The sequence below is a fragment of the Heptranchias perlo genome, chromosome 3 (genome assembly GCF_035084215.1).
Source record: "Heptranchias perlo isolate sHepPer1 chromosome 3, sHepPer1.hap1, whole genome shotgun sequence".
Classification (NCBI taxonomy): Eukaryota; Metazoa; Chordata; class Chondrichthyes; order Hexanchiformes; family Hexanchidae; genus Heptranchias; species Heptranchias perlo.
This window is the reverse complement of record NC_090327.1, coordinates 126,380,628-126,401,558: the sequence shown is the minus strand read 5'-3', so window position 1 is coordinate 126,401,558 and position 20,931 is coordinate 126,380,628. Positions and strand designations below refer to the sequence as shown.

The window sequence follows — 20,931 nt, the reverse complement described above, 5'->3', positions numbered from 1 at the left end:
CCCCGACATGACATTGTCTTCTGGAGAGGACAGGAGAAAGGGGGACAAAAATTAGGAAAATTTTAAACTTCAAAATCTTGTGTAAGCTCAATAGCAGCTATCACATATCTCAAAATATAAAAATGCATCATGCCATATTTTCATTACAGGGTTTATTAATACTGGCTCTATTATAAAACAACTGGCAGTGGACTTTATAAAGCATGAAAGAGAAAGTGGGCAGTGCGCATAAAGATTTAAAATTGGTATTTGGAGAAGAAGTAGTTGGCAGGGAATTGATGGATTACACAAATGTAGTCTCTCAACCATTTTCAAGTTGCATGTTGGTGCCTGAGAGTGGGGGGGGAGGGAGGGAAGAGAGATGAGATTAAGAATTTTTTATATTCATCCCTGAGTAGTGAATATCCTTTCTAAGTTTCACAAAAGTTCGCTAACATCTACAAATTAATTCTGTCTACATTTCACACAGCAAATGTTAAGTAGAATTAGCTAAATGTAGAGTACAACTTATTTAACTAAATTACCAAAAAACTGAATACATTTTGCTGATAAAGTCCTGCTTTAGTATTACAAATATAAAATGTTAGATCTGTAAAAGTTTCTTGCATCTACTTCTAGTGGAGTATTTCATCTACAATGTATTATTTTTCTTTTCTTTACAGTATTTGGGGTTGAAACATTTGCTCCAATATAATTCAGCCTTGGGATTGTACATTTAGTTAAGCTCCTACAGCCAAACTAGCTATGATGAAAGGGCTCTTAAGTGTGCCAATGGATTAACTGTAACCTTACTTACCTGCTTGCTTTGTTCTGAAAGTAGACAAATAAGTTTAACTGTTCAAGAGACTCTCAACCCACTCGAGCATTACAACAATTCAACTTGATCCCTGTTAAGGAGTTGCGCTATTCAGTCTGAGTCGACTGACACACCAGATAGTATAGGCTCCGGGCCGCAGGCACTCAATTTCAACTTGTGGATGTTTGATAGAGTTAGGCGATTTTGTTTTCTTTGTTCCTGCTTGAACTTCAAAGGGGATAGAAAGTATATTTCAGACAGCCTTATTGCAGTTCATTGGTTCTTCATGTACCACTGCACTGCAGCCTGTGTGGAGGTGATGTGGTCATAGAGACTCTATGGTGGTTAGATGAAGTTGCGCACAGCGGTTTTGTGTTATGGATGTTGGTTCAGGTTTAGTATTACTAAGAGAGTCAGCAGAGTGTGTTTTTGCTATTTTTCTACATCTTAGGAGGTAAAAGTTAGAAATTCTGGAACCAAATGAATTCTGCTGAATGACTTTATGCTCTTGCTTGATCTTTACTTCTAAGAAATCTGAATCGTAGTTTGTAGCCTAAGTCACGTAATCTGCTGGAGTGTTTACTCTTTTTGGGCAAGACTACATTCCCTTATGTGTGTATGAAGTCATACTCCAGTTTGTAGGAAGTAAGGGCTCACTAATGGGAGAAAGGCTTTGGCACAGACCAGTAAAGTCTAAAAATGGAGCACATGGCTTTGTGATTTGGAATTTAGAAAATCACCTTATTTTTGGGTTAACCATTTCCAGCATTACCATTTTATCCATCAAACAATTTTAAGGGGCATGTCAAAATCTACATATATGAAGACGACAAGACTTGAAACGCATAATATCATAAATACAATCAATTACACCAAGGGCAATCACAAAATATTTATAACTGCAAGAAAACACGTTTCTGCAAATTCAGAGTAAGCAGAATGCACCCATATGTAACTGCTGTAATTAAAAATATATTCTCATCCACTAACTGTTGGGGGAAAAGGTGCATACTAAGTACTCTAGCAACATCAGGTTGAATAGGATCCTTGTGTGGCTTGGATGCTAATTTGCACATTATAACCATAAATTAGATCTTACAGTAAGAGGACGACAGTGCAAGCACAGCAGTCATTTGCCATTATGTCAATCAACAAACTCAATAAGTTCCTTCTATGCATTGTGTCCAATGAACATTCAATTGGAAGGCACATTTAAAATAATTCTCATCTAGATTAAAAAAATTAGCATGGTGCCTTAAAACTCTCATTTGGTACATTGCCTACACAGATTTGAAATGGAAATGATCCCAACATGATGTTTGTTGAGTAGTCACGTGTTCACATAACGTGTACGAATCTTCAAACATATGACATACCTTTGTGAGGTCTTTGTAAAGCTCTGGATACAGTATTGCTGTTTCTGGCTTTACGTCCTGGTCTAACACCAGAGAAAAAACAGGAAACATTGTATAGATGGTAGCATACCTAACAGAAAAGAAAGCAGAAAGTCACCAAGTACTTCTTGGTACTCAAGAAAAGACAAGATGAAGCTTTATATATCTGCAATACTAGAAAATTATCTTTTTGGAATTATACAATGCCACTTACCCTACCATGAGGAAACCCTGATACAAGGGAACTGACGCAAAATAGAACACTGATGAAAACACAGCCTAAGGAAGAGAGCAAGACCACTATTAAAAGATCAAGAAAACACTCGTAGTGAATTACAGAACTCAAACACTTCAAATGCACATTAAAAGATGTTGAAAATTGCTTCAAATTACATACAGAAATTGTACAAAATGTTCAATTTCTTTACAACATTGAAATATTCAGGCTTATACTCTCATTTGATGTCTCTTTTGCAAGCATTTTAAAACTTATAGGATGTCATTCAAAAAAAAGAAAAAAATAATTTACATTTATGTAGTGTCATATCATGTCCTCAGTTTTGAAGGACTGGTGCATCAAAACATTACCTCTAAATTTATAAATGATTAAAGGGGCGGGCGTGGGGTGGGGGTGTGGTGGCGTTTTACTGGAAATGGTAGATATCTGGTTTAAAGATATGACTAATATTGGCAAGTGCAATGCATGCAGTGCCACATCAAGTTGCAGTGCAAAAGTACTGAGCAGAGAGCAGGTATCTATCCACAGGAGTGAGGGGAAATTGTATGGAATCTCAACCCTTGGGTGCTGTTGCTCACATTTTGGCACGTGGCTCAGAACGACAATAGATGTTTTTATACTTATTTGTTCCCGTGTGGGGTGAGCTCGGTGTGTCACTCTTCCCAATTTATATTGCCATTTTGTTCTTTGTAAACCATTCAGAGAAAAGTTCAGGAGGTGGGCCTGGGAACATAATATCATGGTGAAATTGCACACAGCAGGCTGCTAGGCAGTTTGATATTGAGCTGGCTGTGTGTCAGCATATGTCATATCATGACATCTGGTTCAGTGCGTGTAGCAGGCCCATAAAGGAGATTGTTGATCAAAATATGCCACAGATAATAAAAATCAAAATCTGTAATCTTGTTTTATTTTGGTTCAGAAATGTTACCGCAGTCCTCAAATGGCTGCTGAAATAACGGGACAAATCACTGGTCTGTATGGTTCAGTACTGGCAATGTGTGATATTTGTATCCAGTGAACCATCCGGAAAGAAATATGAAAAGCCAATTAATTGGTTTTGAAGTGTAACCACGTTGTAATACAACCAAACACGGCAGCCAATTTGTGCGCAGTAAGGACCCACAAACAGCAATGAGATAAATGGCAAGATAACCAAAGCAGTTATAATTTAGTCTAAAATAATCTGTTTAAGTATAATGTGTGTACTTCCAGTACATTTAAAAGCCATTTTAAAAAAAACACCTGTATTCGCCTATATATTCTGAATAGACAGAATTCCTATACGGCTAGTAACATTTCAGAGGTTAATTGTATCAGCCAATCGTACTTGAGGAACTAACTCCCCATATGCAAAAAATATAAAAACAGATAGCAAGAGTTTCTATAGTTATATAAAAAGAAAAAGGGTGGCTAAGGCAAACATAGGTCCCTTAGAGGATGAGACCGGGAAATTAATGGTGGGAAACATGGAGATGGCAAAAATGCTGAACAAATATTTTGTTTCAGTCTTTACGGTAGAGGACACTGGACAAACAGGGGGCTCGAGGGGGGGAGGAGCTAAATATGATTAAAATCACTAAGGAATTGGTACTCAGTAAATTAATGGTACTCAAGGCGGATAAATCCCCTGGACCTGATGGCTTACATCCTAGGGTCTTGAGGGAAGTGGCAGTAGGGATTGTGGATGCTTTGGTGATAGTTTTCCAAAATTCCCTGGACTCAGGAGAGGCCCCGGCAGATTGGAAAACTGCTAATGTAACACCGTTATTTAAAAAGGGTAGTAGGCAGAAGGCTGGAAATTATAGGCCAGTTAGCCTAACATCTGTGGTGGGTAAAATTTTGGAGTCTATTATGAAGGAGACAGTAATGGAACATTTAGATAAGCATAATTTAATAGGACAAAGTCAGCATGGCTTTAGGAAGGGGAAGTCATGTCTGACAAATTTGCTTGAGTTCTTTGAGGATATAACGTACAGGGTGGATAAAGGGGAACCAGTGGACATAGTGTATTTAGACTTCCAGAAGGCATTCGACAAGGTGCCACATAAAAGATTATTGCTTAAGATAAAAAATCACAGGATTGGGGGTAATATTCTGGCATGGGTGGAGGATTGGTTATCTAACAGGAAGCAGAGAGTTGGGATAAATGGTTCATTCTCGGACTGGCAACCAGTAACCAGTGGTGTTCCACAGGGGTCGGTGCTGGGTCCCCAACTCTTTACAATCTATATTAACGATTTGGAGGAGGGGACCGAGTGCAACATATCAAAATTTGCAGATGATACAAAGATGGGAGGGAAAGTAGAGAGTGAGGAGGACATAAAAAACCTGCAGGGGGATATAGACAGGCTGGGTGAGTGGGCGGAGATTTGGCAGATGCAATATAATATTGGAAAATGTGAGGTTATGCACTTTGGCAGGAAAAATCAGAGAGCAAGTTATTTTCTTAATGGCGAGAGACTGGAAAGTACTGCAGTACAAAGGGATCTGGGGGTCCTAGTGCAAGAAAATCAAAAAGTTGGTATGCAGGTGCAGCAGGTGATCAAGAAAGCCAACGGAATGTTTGCTTTTATTGCTCGGGGGATAGAATATAAAAACAGGGAGGTATTGCTGCAGTTATATAAGGTATTGGTGAGACCGCACCTGGAATACTGCATACAGTTTTGGTGTCCACACTTAAGAAAAGACATACTTGCTCTCGAGGCAGTACAAAGAAGGTTCACTCGGTTAATCCCGGGGATGAGGGGGTGGACATATGAGGAGAGGTTGAGTAAATTGGGACTCTACTCATTGGAGTTCAGAAGAATGAGAGGCGATCTTATTGAAACATATAAGATTGTGAAGGGGCTTGATCGGGTGGATGCAGTAAGGATGTTCCCAAGGATGGGTGAAACTAGAACGAGGGGGCATAATCTTAGAATAAGGGGCTGCTCTTTCAAAACTGAGATGAGGAGAAACTTCTTCACTCAGAGGGTGGTAGGTCTGTGGAATTTGCTGCCCCAGGAAGCTGTGGAAGCTACATCATTAAATAAATTTAAAACAGAAATAGACAGTTTCCTAGAAGTAAAGGGAATTAGGGGTTATGGGGAGCGGGCAGGAAATTAGACATGAAGCTGAGTTCGGATCGGTCAATGCCCTGTGGGTGGCGGAGAGGGCCCAGGGGCTGAGTGGCCGGGTCCTGCTCCTATTTCTTGTGTTCTTTAGATTTGTGGTTGGGATCAGATCAGCCATGATCTTATTGAATGGTGGAGCAGGCTCGAGGGGCCGATTGGCCTACTCCTGCTCCTATTTCTTATGTTCTTATATGCAACATTCTCACTTGTAAATTAGACACAAACTAAGTGACCCAGCTTCCAAAATGAATATGGATTGCAGCCCCCACCAAGTTACTCAGCAGGACACAAAGTAAATCTAGATAGGTTTACATGCAGAGTAAAGGATGGTGAAGGGTGTATTACAGGTGCAGTCGATGCAGCCTTTTTATTTTGGCTAGCGACATATAGTAATGTTAATCTAACAAAATGCAAATATTCAGGAAGTCAGCTATTTTGGGTTGTGCCTAATTCACAATTAAAATGAAGCCGTTCAATTTTTTAAAAAGGTATAAAGTCCCTGGTGCATCAAACCAGTTTCACAATTTTGCCATAGTTTTTCTACCATCATGAGAAATGTCTTCCAACCAGCTGAAGACACAGCAAAAAGGTTACTACTAGATAGCCTAGTGGGGACCATGCAATGCTTGGCAACGTAGAGGTCAGTATGGATCCACTTTTCCAATTACATATTTGGGAGGGTTTGCTCTCAGTTAACTGGTAGTCCAGTTTCACCTATCAACTTCCTCTTTTCGGCTTCCCTTTTACACTTTCTGCTCCAGCTTCGAAAACTAAATGATATTCATCCAGACATCTCTGCTGCTCCCTTGCATTACCTGATTTTGATCTCCTGTAGCTAAAACTCTCTCCCTCACCTCACTTAAATCAGCTGCTGCCTTCATTGCCGTTCAAACCTTGATGATGTATTTCAATATTTTGTCTCTCAAAAAATAATTCTCTCTCAAATATTTACCATCTTCCTTTAAAAGCCATATGGATTTTGCTTCCACCATTGTGTTTGGTAGGAAATTCCATGTCCTAACAACCTGGCAGAACCAGCACAGAGGAAGATGGAACTGAACTATAATTTTGAACTGAGTTATGTTATGTTAAAACGAACACCATTTATTAAAATTATGAAACCAAGTTATTGTTCTGTTGTGGCGATTAACTCAACTGTAATCCTTGATATACAGCAGCAGTCTAATAAAATACTTTGGCAAGGCAGTTTGATGTACAACTATTCATGTCTTTAGGGTGAGCCAACAGTTGAATGCGTCTTTCTAACTCAGTCTGTTTCTGTAGGAAGATTCGAGAGCCAAATTAGGTATCTTGCATAGAAATAAACTTAAACCAAAACCCTTTATTCCTACAACCTTAGATTAAGACAGGCTAAGGGTGGAGCCATAAGTCTGATTCTTAGCCTCACTATCCCCTCCGATCTCAAGTAAAACTCCCATATCTCCTTCATTACTAAAGCTGCCCCCAAGATGTTCAGTTTCCTCTTTCATGAAAAACACATTCTTTACCATATCAGGACTCTCCACTCTCTACAAAGTGCAAGTCTGTCCCAGACCAGAATCTGGCACCTGTATCTGGGAAGGCTCTTCTGATACCTCTTTCACATTCCCGGGCAAGATACAAGAATAGAGTTGTCATCTGATAAGTGATCCCTTTCTCACCTCTAGCCTTCAACCTCTCTCAATCATATTATTTTTTTAACTCTTTAATCGATTACAATAGTGCTTAGTGTTCCTCTGAACTTTCCTCTTGTTCTGTTGAGTTATAAACATGTCATACGTACTCTTCCTTGTACTTACATTTATATGATGCTGAAGACTCATTGGACAATCTCCAGCTCGGACTCACTCTTTCCCAGGAGCTCATGTGTGGAACTCCCTACCTCCTACAATCTATCTTTCTTTAATCTTCAAGCTTTTAAAACCCAAGCTTTGCACCATCGATTCACAACCTCCTACTTTACGTCCTCTTCTATTTTACTTGTTTCAATCTTTATGTTATCATCCACCGTAGGCCTCGGCCCTTCAGAGAAAACAAGCATGCAATTACCTGCATAGTGGAGATGATAAGGCCCCGGTGGATGACAAACTGGCCAAGTGCCGCCGATCGCTTGTAACTGTTGCGACCGTGCACCATCAGTAGCCTGCCGATGTGCTTAAACTGAGTGATGGAAAAATCTGCTGCCAAAGATGCCTGTTTACCTTCCTAGATTAAAAAAAAATAAAAATAAAGCTATAAAGTAAGAAAACATGTTAATTAAAAAGCTGCCCTATCACTGTAGCAAGTAAACATCTGCAATAATGAAATCATGCTACTCTATTAGAAAAAAATCTTAACGACTTCTTCAAAGTTTACTTGAAGAATGGGCGTGTAATTGGTAAATTAATTTCAATATAGATAAGGGTGAGGCTTTACATTTTGGTAGGAAGAATAAGGAGGCCACATGCTGCTTGGAAAATAAGTCTAAATGGGGTAGAGGAGCAGAGGGATCTGGGGGTACAGACACACAAATCACAATGTAGCGACACAGGTTAATAAGCCAACCAAGCACTGGGGTTCATTTCTGGAGGCATAGAATTAAAAAGCAGAGAAGTTATTTTAAACTTGTATTGAACCTTTGTTAGACCACATTTGGAGTACTGCGAACAGTTCTGGTCTCCATATTATAAAAAGGATATAGAGGCATTGGAGAAGGTGCAAAAACGATTCACAAGGATGAAAACAGAACCGAGAGGTTATAACTATCAGGAAAGGCTGAACAGGCTGGGGTTCTTTTCTCTAGAAAAGAGAAGGCTGAGGGGTGACCTGATAGAGATCTTTAAGATTATGAAAGGGTTTAATATGGTAGACGTAGAAAAAATGTTTCCACTTGTGGAGAAGACCAAAACTAGAGGCAAGATAGTCACCAATAAATCCAATGGGAAATTCAGGAGAAACTTCTTTACCCAAAGAGTGGTCAGAATGTGGAATTCTCTACCAAATGGAGTAGTCAAGGCGAATAGCATAGATGCATTTAAGGGGAAGATAGATAAGTACATGAGGGAGAAAGGAATAGAAGGATATCTGATAGGATTAGGTGAAAAGGGGTGAGAGATTTGTGTAGAGCATAAATGCCAACATAGACTAGTTGGGCCGAGTGGCCTGTTTTTGTACTGTAAATTCCATGTAATTATTCTCAGTATAATTTACAGTGTGATAAGGTATCAAGATAGATGTCTGAGAAGGTTGGACTCTAGCATTCTGTTTGACGTAGCCATCGTTATATCATGCTCATTCAAATTACATTCGCCACTTTTAACCATGTCATTTAGTTCTGTGATAAACTGAATGCAAAATAGATGCTGGTTATTTCTTTTTTAAATTCATCACACTTTTTTTTAAAAACTGTGACTTATGATTTAATCAGCTCTGTTGTACATGAAACAATGTGTCGCAATTATAAACACAAAAGATAATTACTTTTCCTACAATTCCAATCCCACAGTCTGCTGCTTGAATCATGCTGACGTCATTACCTCCATCACCTGTAAAATAATTCATCATCAATAAAGCAAATCTTTCACTTAGCTGCTTAATAATAAAAAAAATTGAACAAACATCAAACTATCCTGAAGGAAAGCGCTAAACTGTTTCAAAAGTGAAACAAAAATATTTAGTTCACATGGAGGCTTAATCTTGAATAATGAAGGTTTAATTATATATGCCGTACCATCTTCTAAAAACAGAAACTGTCAAGTTGCTGGCCAATCTGTTAAATGAAAGGTGAGCATAGAACTCCCAGATATCATTAATCGTTCACCAGTTTTCAAATTAAATAGGTGCCAATTTTTTAAACTTCAAAATCTTATCAGCAACTTTATAAAACAAATTCCCAAACACACTGTATACTGCTGCTTTATTGGATGATAATTAAATTGCTGATGTGCTCTTGATCACTTGCCCTGTACTACAGCATCATCATCGCCACCCAGTGGCCACCCACATCGCCACACATTACATCTGCACAAACAGCAAAAAGAAAAAATAGAATGCACCAACAGAAATTCAAATATTATTTGAAAATAAGGATAATTTCATGATAAACCTCTATTACCATGTTATTTCTAACCCCATTACTGATGTAATTGAGGTGTTAGTGGCAGAAACTGCTAATAGCTACTCTTTGCTAAGCGATACAAACTATAAATAACTGATTATATTGGTTTTTATTTTTAAAAAGTGATATAAGGGAAGGAATGATCTCTTTCTCTGATAAGTCTACCACTGTTGGTAAGCAGAACTTTTCCACATTCATGGTTCGAGTTCTCCAAAGGTTTGAATATTGAGTTTGATATTTTATCTGACTAGATGACAAGATTGGTGCAGATTACCAGAGCTGTAGCACTATTCTAAAAAAGTCATCCTTAACCGGAAAGTAAGTAAGCAGAGTTTTGACTAATGTATTGATTTTTTTTTTGTCTCCGGCAAAAAGACATCAAGTTATGAATTTGCATTTCTGCTTCACAATTTAAAGGCAAAGTGATTTCTGCTTACCTATTCCACACGTGCGCTTGCCTGTATGCTGCTGCAACAACTTCACAATTTGAGCCTTTTGTGTGGGAGAACATCGGCAGCAGACAACAGCTGGGCACTGGCATGCAAGTTCCACAAATTCATGCTCATAATATTTCAGGCAAACCTAAAGGTATACATGAAATTAACTCAAGAACAATATACACGCCTTTTATGCAATGTCAAATATATGTCAGCAATGTTTCCAACAACTTTATTGGAGATACTGACCTGCAGCACTTCTGGCACATATCAGAAAAATTAAAATTAAACATCGTAAAACACAGGCTTGGGTGTGGAATTTCCCAGTAAGTACCATGAGTGCTGAAGCAGAAAATGTGGGCTGCTGATACCGAATTATGTGTGATGGGACATGAGAGAGGAAGAGAGTGATTCCTGACTGACAAGCCTGTGAATGACCACATCATACTATTGGAGCAGTTGCCTGCAGTGCTGAGTGTCTTGTTAACATTTTAATACCTGTGGATTGGTTTGAGATTTCAAAAAGTACATACAAGTGATATGGACGGGTGCAAAAATACAAAAGGATTCATGTCTGCTCTATAATGACAATGCGTTAACCATTATTAGTATAAAGGAGCCCCTTTATAGCTATTTTCACTTTGCCAGTTCTAAAAAGTGACAATTAAATGGAATTTACAGCACAGAAACAGGCCATTCGGCCCAACTGGTCCATGCTGGTGTTTATGCTCCATACAAGCCTCCTCCCACCCTACTTCATCTAACCCTTTCAGCATAACCTTCTATTCCTTTCTCCCTCACGTGTATCTAGCTTCTCCTTAAATGCATCTATGTTATATTCTATGGTATAAGTTGGAAAGTAACTAGATTTCATTCCAATAGTTGGTAGTTATTCTTAGAGGGACATTTCAAAGATGAATTACTGTTCAAGAAAAAAAGTACAATTTTTTTAAAGCAATTAAAATGTTGCAGTTATATGCTTATTTTGATTACACTGCTTATCCATATTTTTATTCTAGAAAAGGCATGCAGATTTGCACAAAGGTATGTTAAAAGAGGGAGGAGAAAATGGCAGAGATATTCCCTCCCATGTTGCATGAGCATGTCTCCTGGCACAAAATCTATGAATTGAAAAGAAAATATCAACATTTCACTTTCAGTACAGTAGAGTCATTTTAAAGATGCACTTTGTATGTGACTGCTCCTTATTTATAAGCCGATTATATCAGCCCTGCAGGTCCCAAAACAGTCCATACAATCTAATAATCAGGAATGTCTTGTAACAATTGTCATCAAGCATCTATTTAAGTTCACTGATGCATAGTTACACTCAAGTGCAACAAGTGCCTATTTGGTGTATTTTCAAGAATAAAGACATTGTAAGAACATGGCCTCGCCCCTCCCTATCTCTGTAACCTCCTCCAGCCTGACAACCCTCTGAGATCTCTGCGCTCCTCCAATTCTGGCCTCTTATGCATCTCCGATTTCTTTCATCCCACCATTGGCAGCCTTGCCTTCAGCTGCCTGGGCCCTAAGCTCCGGAATTCCCTCCCTAAACCTTTCTACCTCTCGCTCCTCCTTTAAGATGCTCCTTAAAACTTACCTCTCTGACCAAGCTTTTGGTCACCTGTCCTCATATCTCCTTACGTGGCTCGGTGTCACATTTTGTTTGATAACGCTTGCGTGTAGCGCTTTGGGATGTTTTACTACATTAAAGGCGCTATATAAATGCAAGTTGTTGTTATATTGCAGGATTCCTTTAGTGAATTATTGAAATTTAATGCGGATATGGTCATTTTGTTTGTGAGAAAGCGTCCTTATCATCACGTGACAGGTCTTAGCAAAGCAAGCGTCACAGGAGTTGACTCTTTCCAACTAAAGAATATTTTCAGAATTATAGTTCAGTTGGTCATACTCAAAAGGCATCTATAAGGTCTGTCTATTTACTTAATTGTTTCAATGAATCTCAACCATATAGTTCCATGTAACCCTGACATCACATTCAACCATCTCTAAAGAGTTCAGGGGATAGTGTAATTCAAAGAATGTTACAGCACAGCCCATTATGATTTGAAAGATCTATCCAATTAGTTCCACTCCCCCGCCCTTTCCCCATAGCCCTGCAAATTTTTCTTTTTCAAGTATATATATATATCAATTAATTTAGCTTTTCACAATAATATTTGCAATACTTCATGAAAAAAATACAAGAGAAACATTGATTAATTTTACGAGTTGGCTTGCCTAAACTCGGCAGTTTAAACTCTTATTAAGAATTCAACAATTTTCAAAGTGAACTGGTCTTTTGTTGAGGAAAAAAAGCTAAATAACACTTTATATAATGGTTTAAAATCAGCTGCTTAAAATCAGACCAAACGAATTGGGCAGAGTGTAACTCACTCAGAACTAGAACTCAAAACACTGAAAATACAGTAACAAAATCAAGCAATATAAATATCTGATGAAACTGTCTTAGTGGATGTAAGAGTTATGATGTCACTTAATGAAATCTGATTATTCCTAATACTACAGGTCTGTGTTTGGAGATCTTTCTGTAAAAAAGATAATTTAAACTACGAAGATAACTATAAACTACAAAGAAGTTATGCAGTTATTATTCGTGAGGGGAAATTTTAAAAAAAGTGCTACCAACTCAAGAGTTCATCACTGCACTAATATACCAAGGTTTCAATATAGTCTTGGGACAACATTTTTTGGGAAGCTGTAAGCTCTTACCTCTAAAGAATCTCCTGATATAACCAGTGTGCAGTCATGTTTCCTCCTGAAAGCATTCAGCTCCAAATGAGCTTCGACACGATTCATTACCTGCAAGAACAACCCTCTCATTGACAATTTCAATAAAGATAATCTGAATATCAGCACATAACAAAACAACAATGCACATTGTATTCTGGGCAGACAGATGCAAACCTAGTAATAAAGAATGAATTTAGATCAAATCATTGAGAAATATAAATGTAGAAACTATTACACTACAAAGAGGGTGTGTAGATCATCACCATTGAATGCAATGGGTATTTCACAATCTTGACTAAATGCTCATGTTGATTCTATGAACTTTTATAACCACACTGCGTTTCATTTAGTGCAAGAAGATGATGTGTGTAACAGAAAAATGTTATTCCCCTAAATGAAATGTTATTTTCAGTTGTCACTCATGTAAAATAAGCTTGTTCACGGTATTAAATAACCTCTTATGTCCTCAGACTCAACCACCATCCACAGCACAACATAGTATTTATGTTTTCTCAAGTTTTGCAGGAGCTGACTCAATGCTACCCTCTAGTGGATTAAAGATTTCATCGTGCTCTGTGTTACAGATTTTTACCCACTCTCCTCCCCACTCCTCTTGACAGCATCAATTCCTTGCCGAGGTACGAGTCCTGATCTGTGTGGCTCAGCTTCTCCCTGGATAACATTGCTCAGCCATTGCTGCAGTGCATTGCCATTTAAAAAAAATCAAATCAACTTATTTGATTGTCATTTTTATCGTCCATATTATTTTTCACATTACCTCACCTAGAAAACAATACCTAAACAACATATAAGCAACGTTCTAGTATTTAAGGTTCTACGAGGAAATGTGTACCAATGGAAAAACAAAATTTACAGGAAAAATGCACTGGTAATTGTGGAGATGCTTTTTGTATAACTATACTCGTTAACTCATAAGATATGTACACTTGTGGAAATCTTCTTTTAAAATAACATTCAAAACAGTAAAAATCATAATCCTGCTTCGGTAACATTAAACTAATTAAACCAGGTGTACAAAAAAATTTGCATCAAAAATTGAGTTTTTTTTATATACTTAGGCCTTTTTACTGTTTGCAGGGTAGTTTTCAGTTAAAGTTTTACACTAAATATTTGTCTATTCTTGAAATTTTGTAAATAATAGATATGGGGGTCAAGTTAGCAATACTACTTGCAGAAATGGTTTGATCATGAGCTTGATTATATTGTAGGGCATTTTCTAATATTATTCAGATTTCCAGTTAAATGTGAATGAACATTAAGTTCCAGTTTTCAATTTGCCCAATACTGAAAGGAAATTTTTCTATGGGTTACAATATGATTGGATGTATATTGGCCAAACCAACAGTATTACATATGCACAAGTGACAAAGTATGCTAGCTTGGTTAAGTTTAGCTCTGATGCTGAAGACTGATCCACTAGTTGGAGATGATAAAAGAAATGGGGAAATCACAGGTGAAGGATTAGATGTTTGAAATTGGTGGTAGATGCAGATTCAAACATCGTTTTCAAAAAGGAATTGGACAAATATTTGAAGCAAAAAACTTTGCAGGGCTAAGGGGAAAGAGCGGGGGAAATAAGACTAAATGGATTGCTCTTATAAAGAGCCGTCCTGGGCTCGATGGACCGAATGGCCTCCTTCTGTGCTGTAACGATTCTATGATTCTAAATACAACACAATCTGTGCTTTCAAGGTGGAGCTTGAAAACTCCATTCAGCTGCAGAAGGCAACAGGTCATCTAATTCATTTAAACAGGTAATCAAATTCACTAAACCTTCTGGAAAACATGGAGAGTCATGAGGACAACATTTGTGCAGAAATTTCATTAATTTAAATGGGCTATTAGCTTAACTGGACTATTCACTTAAGTAGTTTCACCGTATTAAAAAGAGAGATTAAGTACCATATTCAAGAAAATTTAGAGAGGGCCAGCCATATCTCATCTACAAAATCTTTTCCACTTTATAATGTGTGCTGTTGAAAAAAATCCCAACTGCACACTTTGAACTAAATGTTTTGTCACACTTTCTTTGAGTACTTTAGGCCAGCTTAGGTGTTTATTATTACACATGTGGAAGAATATACGTTTATAAAACTTTAAAAAGCTTTCTCCAGAACATCTGAAAAACTCTCAAATTTTTTAAGTTGTACTTACAGGCCTGAAGATGTGGACATCCTGATTCCTGGACACCAGATGTGAGCTTTTTGCGATGCAAGTAGCTGTTTCCAGTTTATCTCCAGTCAACATCCATATCTGGAAGAAAATTCCAAGCAAAACTCCCATTAAACTGCATGTGTGGTGGTTACAACTGAAAAAAGTTACGTGTTCTGATCGAGGGCCAAGACTGAAACAGGCTTAAAAATATTTGTATTCAACAGTATCATTTAAACGTTGCATTGAAGTCGGATGCTAGGGAATTGCATGTTACATCTGTGGGTGGGTGAGGGGCACAAAGTCAAACAATCCAACGCTGACAAATTCAACCCCATTCCATACTTAACATTTTACTGCTGGTTCCAGCATGTGATATAAAAATTCTGATTGAGGGGAGGTGGCGAGAAAGAAAGTTTAAGAATCAAAGTGTTGAGAAACATATCATTTGTTAATTCTTCCAGGTCGTAAGTTCTTTGAACATTCGAGAAGTTGGTCAGATGCAACTTAATTTGATGAACCAGTGGACATAAAATGGACAGCTCTTAGCAGACTGTGCTTCAAGGGTACAGAGAACATCCAAAGGCATTTCCACAGGAGATGTATCGGAGTGCCACTTCCCAGCTATTCTGCATAAGATTATAAATCTTGAATCCTCTCAAGCCCATGGTGTCTCCTACCAAATCGTCCTGGGATCACTAATATTCAAATAAAGACACATCTATACAGAAGAATTGCTCAAGCATAATATGCCACAATTAATTTCAGAATGAACAGGACAAAAATGATCAAAGATATACTTTGCAAATACTGTTCTAGTGATTAACGTCACATTCAATGTTATTTTTGTAAACATAGTATAAAACAAAACACAGAATTACTGTTTTGCCTACCCTACAAAGTAAAAAATTAAGCAGTGCTTAAATTAGACACACTCCCTCATACAGAAAACTTCTAAGGTCTATAAGGAGAAATGATTATGGCATTTGTATGGACCCAATTATGTATGCATTTCAATTCAACTTTGAATAGGTACTATTGAATACACATCTTTCTCATTAAGTGTGCTTCAGTCTTGGCCCTCCATCAATCAGAACACATTCAACATTTTTCATTTAATTGACAATTAATTAAAATCTACTTCAATTAGCATAATAAATGGGGAAAACCAGAGTACTTAATTTATCCTAATGAACTTTATTTATATTGTGCTTATAACGTACAACAGTAAACTTCACTTCGCTGTTCTGTTATACTACATCTACAACAGCAATAACTTGCCTTTAACATAAAAAAAAAGTCCTACTATGCTACACAACTGGAAATGGATGGGGAAACAAGGTTAGGAGGGGTGACCGAAAGATAACGGGCCAAATTTTCCTGGAGCGGGGCATTCCGCGGCGTTCCGTTAGTTAGACTTGTTTGTGGGGGAAAAACCTAAATATGCAAAGTTGCAGGAAGTCCGAGCTGATAATGGTTAGACGAGGGAAACGGGGCATCTGGGATCTTGGTGAACAAGGGGACAAACAGTGTATCTCCTTAACCAATGTGATTCAAGGATTGAGAAATAACCAGAGGAAGGACTGAGAAGGAGGGTGAATTAGAGTGGGTGACTTCAATGTCAAATCGGGCACAGAAAGGGAAATAAAGAGGGAAAGACTGAGGAAAAAAGAGGCAGAAAGGAAAAGTAAGAAAAAAAATTAAAATTTGCCAATTTCACAACCTGAAGGAATGAGGCTCCACACTTATTGGGCACGAAAGGTTGATTGGCAGTTATCACGTCGTTACTAGACTTACCTTCCTCTGGGGGACCTCTTCCTCGCTACAAATTGCTGACCGATTTGCGCATTAATAACAGTGTGTGTCATTCTCACGCTGTTATTTTTTCAGCAAAATCTGGCCCATTGTTCAAAAAGATGGATTTTGACAAGTCTTTTAAAGGAGGAGTGAGAAGTGAAGAGGTAGAGCGGTTTAGGTTGGGAGTTCCAGAGAATGGAGCCAAGATGGCTGAAGGCTCTGTCACCAATGGTGGGGAAAAGGGAGGAGGGATGCACAAAAATTCAGAGCACCCAAAGAGCATGCAGGCATATGAAGCAGGAGGAGATGAAAGAGAGAGTGGGGCAAGGCCATGGGGGGATTTGAAGATGAGGACAAGGTGTTTAAAAATGTAATATGCAGGGGAATAGAGCCGGTGTGCGTCAGTGCGGAAGGGGGATGATAAACAATTAAGACATAGTGTGGGACAGGACATGGGTGGGCAATGTTGTATGGTGGGGAACTGTGACAAGCACATTATGTGTTAAAACACAGTTTTACCACTTTATTGATATCCTTTGATGTTTTTCAGTAAAATATTCTTAAATTAGTAATAAATCATCATGATCTATGAAAATTGTACTCTAGTCTACTGAATTCTGACCTTTATTCCAGCATTTCTCAACATCTCTAGAGTTGGTCTCACGTCTGCTTGTAGCTGATCCTCCACTCCAGTGAGACAGAGAAGTTCCATTTCTCGTTCAAGACTCTCCACAACAGCTGCCACCTTTAGTGAGCGATCGTGAACACTTAGCTTTGCTTGATTATATCGGTTCTGTAAGAAGTATAAGGAAGTATCTTTAAACTGGTTGTACAATAAAAATTGCAGCTGAAAATATTGCTGAAGTTGGGCAGAGAAATTCTTACAAAGTGTGACACCAATGAACACCTGCACAGTGCCCTGTACATACTGATTGAGTCTAACATAGCAATGACATGGACAAGTTTATAATAGATAAAGATACTTCTGGATCAGTGTGTACACAATACAACTGTCCAATACTCAAATGGCGGCTAGCAGACATAACAATCCTATCTTAATTCCACTCAACATATTTACTTTGTTGGCATGTTGGTTGGCCTGGCTGCAGAAAAGGAATCTTCTTGATAAGTGAAAAGCTTTAAAAACATCAGAATACATAATAGGATATTATATACTTAAAGTACCTACTCCCTATAGAGTAATCTTAAGTAAGCTGGTGGATCTCCCATTACACTGCTCATGGTAAGTCAGAGGAAACACATCTAATGATATGAATCTCAGCGTGCAACATACGATGTATTATATAATGTAACTGATGCTAGAACAGCAGTATTATACCATGTAATAGGCATAATATTCTGCTGATAAAGTGTAGGGTATGTTTCCCTTTAAGGCTACATGCTTTAATTGATGAGGATTTTTGAAATGCAACTTCCATCTGTTACAGATAAGGCTGCAAATCAGAATCCTAATTTTGTACAAATCCCTCCATGGCCTCGCCCCTCCCTATCTCTGTAACCTCCTTCAGTTGTACAACACTCAGGGAACTCTGCATTCTTCCAACTCTGGCCTCTTGTGCACGCCCCGCTTCCTTCACCCTACCATTAGCGGCCATGCCTTCAGCCTTCTAGGCCCTAACCTCTGGAATTCACTCCCAAAACCACCTTTCCACCTCTCCTTCTTGAAGACACTGCTTAAAACCTACTTCTTTGACCAAGCATTTGGTCACCTATCCTAACGCTGGTTGGGAAGTCTAGGACTAGGGGACATAGCCTAAAAATTAGAGCCAGGACTTTCAGGCGTGAAGTTAGGAAACATTTCTACAGGCAAAGGGTGGTAGAAGTTTGGAACGTTCTTCCACAAAAGGCAGTTGATGCTAGCTCAATTATTAATTTTAAATCTGAGATTGATAGATTTTTGTTAACCAAAGGTATTAAGGGATATGGGGCAAAGGCAGGTATATGGAATGAGGTCACAGATCAACCATGATCTTACTGAATTGCAGAACAGGCTCAAGGGGCTAAATGGTTTACTCCTGTTCCTTTGTTCCTATGAGTGATGTGGGAAACACAACAGTCGAGCTAAGAGAGTGGTAGCATTGAGGAAAGCGTGGGTCATGGGAAGACTTAGTGCAGAAGAAATTTGCATATGAGCCATTCAGCTACAAGCAATTTTCCTAGAATAAATTCATTTGCATAAAATGAAGTGTGACAGAGGTAATGAGACGCTGGACGTGTGATACAATGATGTCTCATTTTTGTTACATTACTAGCAGATCACCCATGGTATTGTGCAAAAGATGCTTTTTTGTAAGAACAGCAGTCTTATACCATGTAATGGACATAATATTCTGCTGATAAAGTGTAGGGTATGTTTTCCTTTAAGGCTATATGCTTTAATTTGTCAGGATTTTTGAAACGGGACTTCCATCTGTTCCATCAGGCAGCAAATCAGAATCCTAGTTTTGTTCATAGAAAGGTCAAGTGAGAAGCTGCAGATGGGGATACTGGGTGGCACAGTGGGCCTTTCACCTCTGGACCCCGGATCAAATACATCTCAGATTGTCAGGCACCATGTGAAATGGGTTTGGGTAACCTCAACTAGTTCTTAGCAAGCATGTGCACACAGAGCAAAACTGCCTTCAATTTCGCACGAATGGGCAAAGTCACTCAGATTGGTTTAAGAACGAGTGATAAGAATAACTGAAAAAAATGCCACAATGATTCAGTAGGCTCGGTGGTTAGGAGTGAGCAACATTCCTGCGGCAGAGCAGAAGAAGCTTTACTCTGCATCTAGCTGTGCTATACCGGACCTGGGAGTGCCTCTGTGCCAGAAATGGAAAGTTTTCATTACCCAACGCCAACATCCCACACCTTGATGAAAAAAAAATTCTCCCTCTCGAATTAAATGTGACAGGACTTTGAATTAGGCATCTGGACTACTGGTGTACTATTTTCAATAAACTGTAGATAAACTTTCATGATAATAAAATCCCTAGATAGAGCAGAAATCTTACCTATAAAATCTAAATTTTTCACTTCAGATAAGGTACAATAAATAAGTGCATAAGGCACTTATTTTTAAGCATAACCTTTAAACTATGTTATTCTAAAATTAGTGGTCTACAAAATCAGGGTTACAGGGTTTAAAGAAGAAACAAATATCGACTTAAAATCAAGATTTAAATGGATTTAGTTTTGATCAAAAGCAGAAAACTCAGGGAAATTCCTCATAGCTTTTCTAGTGTTCAGTTCCCAAGACATGCTGTGACTTGCTCTGTCCTCGCTGTGAACATGTTCATTAGTTTTGAGCACACTAAATGGGTCAAAGTTAATGAAGAGGTAAGACTAATACCCTGTTTTAATAGCCAGTTCCGATTCAATTAAAAGCCACTGATGTGATCTGAATCACAGTGTTGTGAATACAACGGACTTCTACATAGAAAAGCAGAAAACTAATTTGTGGCAGAAAACATTACTGCTGCGGTGGGAAGACAGATTGCATATACATTCCACTAGAAATAAAGTAAATTGAAATCCATCTCCGAGGGCATCTACATATGAAATACCAACAGTCCCAGCACTATATAAGTGATTCAGCTTGAGCCCATGTTTGGTGTTTATAGAGATCAAGTGAAATCAGACTTTGTGGTAGTCATTGTAGTCCAGTTTACTACAAATTGCAATAAGCAGACTTTGTCAATGCTTCTAAGGACCACCATATGATAAGCAAACCTTACTGAACAAGAGATGAGGATTGACAGTTTCAAGCAGTCACATATGTGACATGATGAAAAGTTTAGTCTTTGCTGTGCCTCTAAATTGTCCCAAATTTTCTAGAAAAAAATGTGTTTTAAAACAAATGTTTTTAAAAATGCATTCTTTTGCATTAAACATCGTGGCCTGCTGCAACACATTAGAGGTCAGCGATTCCTTGTGACTCATGTGGCAATAAATCATTTTATTTTGAATTAAATCTGGGTGATTTTTTATTTACACAATTATTGCAGTCAAATTCACTGAACTTACATTGATGCATCTAATTCAGAACAGTTGTTAATTTCCTACGTAAGTAAAAGATAGATTTTCTTCATTCTTTGATGGTTATCATTCATATATCACAGGATT

At 38.2% G+C, this 20,931-nt stretch overlaps 1 protein-coding gene across 1 annotated transcript in view; it reads right to left on the bottom strand.

Annotated features, from left to right (window-relative positions):
• atp9b (ATPase phospholipid transporting 9B) overlaps nt 1–20,931 on the bottom strand; it is a 284,027-nt gene that overhangs the window by 8,497 nt on the left and 254,599 nt on the right. The window contains exons 19-26 of the mRNA XM_067981947.1: nt 17,426–17,596; nt 15,010–15,108; nt 12,814–12,903; nt 10,078–10,222; nt 9,004–9,068; nt 7,594–7,749; nt 2,405–2,469; nt 2,173–2,281 (exon numbers count right to left, since the gene is read on the bottom strand). Of these exons, the coding sequence (XP_067838048.1) occupies nt 2,173–2,281; nt 2,405–2,469; nt 7,594–7,749; nt 9,004–9,068; nt 10,078–10,222; nt 12,814–12,903; nt 15,010–15,108; nt 17,426–17,596 (900 nt within the window). The remainder of the gene's footprint in view (nt 1–2,172; nt 2,282–2,404; nt 2,470–7,593; nt 7,750–9,003; nt 9,069–10,077; nt 10,223–12,813; nt 12,904–15,009; nt 15,109–17,425; nt 17,597–20,931) is intronic.